The sequence below is a fragment of the Habropoda laboriosa genome, unplaced genomic scaffold (assembly GCF_001263275.1).
Source record: "Habropoda laboriosa isolate 0110345459 unplaced genomic scaffold, ASM126327v1 scaffold22, whole genome shotgun sequence".
NCBI classification, from domain to species: Eukaryota; Metazoa; Arthropoda; class Insecta; order Hymenoptera; family Apidae; genus Habropoda; species Habropoda laboriosa.
In genome coordinates this window covers 2,525,566-2,528,206 of record NW_017100261.1, presented here as the reverse complement: position 1 = coordinate 2,528,206, position 2,641 = coordinate 2,525,566, and the positions used below count along the sequence as shown (strand labels likewise).

The following is a 2,641-nucleotide window of genomic DNA, read 5'->3' as shown; positions in this document are numbered from 1 at the left end:
ATGGTCCATTTTATTCTCCTTAGAAATAATATTAAAAAATATACAGCCATAGGTTCTCTCTTCTCTTCGTTCAATCGTACAAAAATATATCTACAAGATGTATTTACAAGAACGTAGTGTACACAGACACACACGAATGGAAAGGACAGTGAGATGTAATCTCGAGGAAATAGTTGTTCCGCCGTGTAGATGGAACGCAATTTTAGCTCCATATTTTCATTCTCTCTATGAATTGACAATTCTCTCCACGGTATGTTTAGTGCATCCTATGCTTCTGAACACAGGTTTCACGACGGTGTGCTCTTGAATCATGTTCTGATAAATCGACGGCCCGTCGATCCGTCTCTTCTTGTCATCCGTCTCTTCCGCGCCGTCCACGATTCTCCTCTTCAAGCCGCTGGACAAATTGTACGCGCTCCTCTCGCAACGCTCAGGCATCACGCTCACCCTCGGATCGTTGAATTTCTCCTCGGTTTCCGGATGAAATCGCTGCTGGTTCTCCGTCGCTTGAAACGATTGCTCGAAACGATCCACCGTGATACTCGCCGACGATTCCTCCTGCCTCGTCTCGTCCGCAGTCTTCTCGTTTGCTTCCGTTTTCTCGTTCTTGATCGATTCTTCCTGCTCGCACTTCCGACTCGACGAATCGTCGCTGCAACCGTCCTTCTTCTTCCCGCACGTCCTCAGACAGCAACATTTTTGACTCTGTCCAGTGGGCAGATCCTCCTTCTTGTACTTCACTCGGCGATTTTGAAACCAGATCTTCACTTGCTTCTCGGATAATCGCAGATTCGTGGCGATCTCGATTCGCCTGAGTCGCGATAGGTACATATTAGCGGAGAATTCTCGTTCGAGTTCCAACAACTGAGTGCTCGTAAACGCGGTACGAATTCTTTTCGAGCTGCTGCTGAGGGAATTCGGGGATTTCGGTGGTGGAGTCGGAGTGCTGTTTCTCGAAGGAGACTCGCTGGGTGCTGAAATATCTAAAGAAACAAGATAACGTTAATATAGAACATTTCATAAAATCTTGCTTACATTTGCTTCTATCAGTGACAAGTATAAACAAATATTTACCAGAAAGTCTGCTAGTAGAGGTGTTCAAAGGCGACGGCGGACTCTGTCCAGTCACAGGCAAGCTCCCCAAAGCAGGAGGACTGATAGGAACCGGAACAGGCAGAGCTGGTGGCCTAGGTACCGGTCTAATCGGTTGATAACCAAGTCCGAGATTGAAGAAATTGAACATGTAACTAGGCAACTGGTTCCCGTAATAAGGCAACGGGTAAGCAGGTGGCGAATTGTTGCCTATCAACGAATCCACTAAGAAACTTCGCGACATCTTCTCTGGTTTTTCTCCTCTTCACGATTAAATCGACTCGTATGAAGAAACGAAACACTGTCGGACTCGATGCACTAAATAATCCTGCAACCACTGACGCTTCTTCGTTCCGCACAATTTCCCATCGATCCACCCAGATCCGCCTGGTCTCTCGTACAACGTCCAACAGCTTCTGCGTCCGATATCACTTGAGAACTTCCTCGAGACGCTCTTTCTCGACCGTCGAGGATGTTTGGATGGTTCGTAGGCAAAGCAACACCAAGAAGACGCACTTTTTCAACCGTCGAGCGACTGTCGAGGATGTTTGGATGGTTCGTAGGCAAGTAACACCAAGAAGACGCTCTTTCTCGACCGTCGAGCGACTGTCGAGGATGTTTGGATGGTTCGTAGGCAAAGTAACACCAAGAAGACGAGGTAGGTCCTCACGGCACGATAGTGTACCGTGATCTGCACCCCGAGGAACCAACGCTCGAGAATATATATACGGGGTGGTAACTCCACCCAGGGGTTGGTTTTCTTCAGGGCCCCTTTTGTACGGGGCCCCGCCCTTTTTTCCAAGGGTGCCCCCCGGTTAGGCTCACCCTAAACGCTGACGGGGACCAAACGGCTCGCCTCCCTTGGGATCGACACCGAGTAGGGCATTTTCTCGCAACGCTAATTCGACGGGTGGCTAATATGTCCGGAAACATTATACCTCCGTACCCATCTTTCCACTATTATTGGCCTAACCCCAGCCAACTCTCCTTGGTTGTACCCGATCGCATTCGTTCCTCGCGATGATTTTGAAGTATGATTTTAAATTGACGGAAATGGATCCGGGGAATGTATCGTTGAAAGGGTTTCCTCGGAAATCGCTCTCAGAGTGGTCTGTTTGTTCCTTCGTATTATATTCAGCGATCGTTTTTGTGAAGCTTCACGAGGAAGAGGAGAAAAACATTTTGACTATGGAAGATTTTTCTTTGAAACAAACGGAGGAATTTTGAAAGAGAAACGTTCTTGTGGGACGACGTGCTGAAGAATCTACGCGGTTGATCGAGATAAGCCGTTGAATGGGACAGGTATCTGAAGCAGTTCTGGACGGTGTCATTAGTGGTGTTTCGAGAGGACGGAAAATTAAGCGGCGATCTGAAGAAGTAACATCGATTCGAAATCTGGTAACTTGAAAAGGTAACTTTCTTTACTTTCTGCTCGGTCTGTCCGTTCGTTAACGAACTCAGTGGAGAATTTGCTCGTGAATAAGAAGAAAAGAAGAGATAGAAGTCTCCGGAAAAATAATTTGTTTAATAGCATCTTGTTAGAGGAGAG

At 47.2% G+C, this 2,641-nt stretch overlaps 1 protein-coding gene across 1 annotated transcript; it reads right to left on the bottom strand.

Moving 5' to 3' along the window:
* Window positions 1-225: 225 nt before the first annotated feature.
* Window positions 226-1,336, bottom strand: LOC108572709 (GS homeobox 1-like). Its single transcript, XM_017934985.1, has 2 exons — window positions 1,075-1,336; window positions 226-983 (listed from the first exon to the last, which is right to left on the bottom strand). The coding sequence occupies exons 1-2, from the start codon at window positions 1,334-1,336 to the stop codon at window positions 226-228; spliced, it is 1,020 nt and encodes a 339-aa protein (XP_017790474.1).
* Window positions 1,337-2,641: the final 1,305 nt, after the last annotated feature.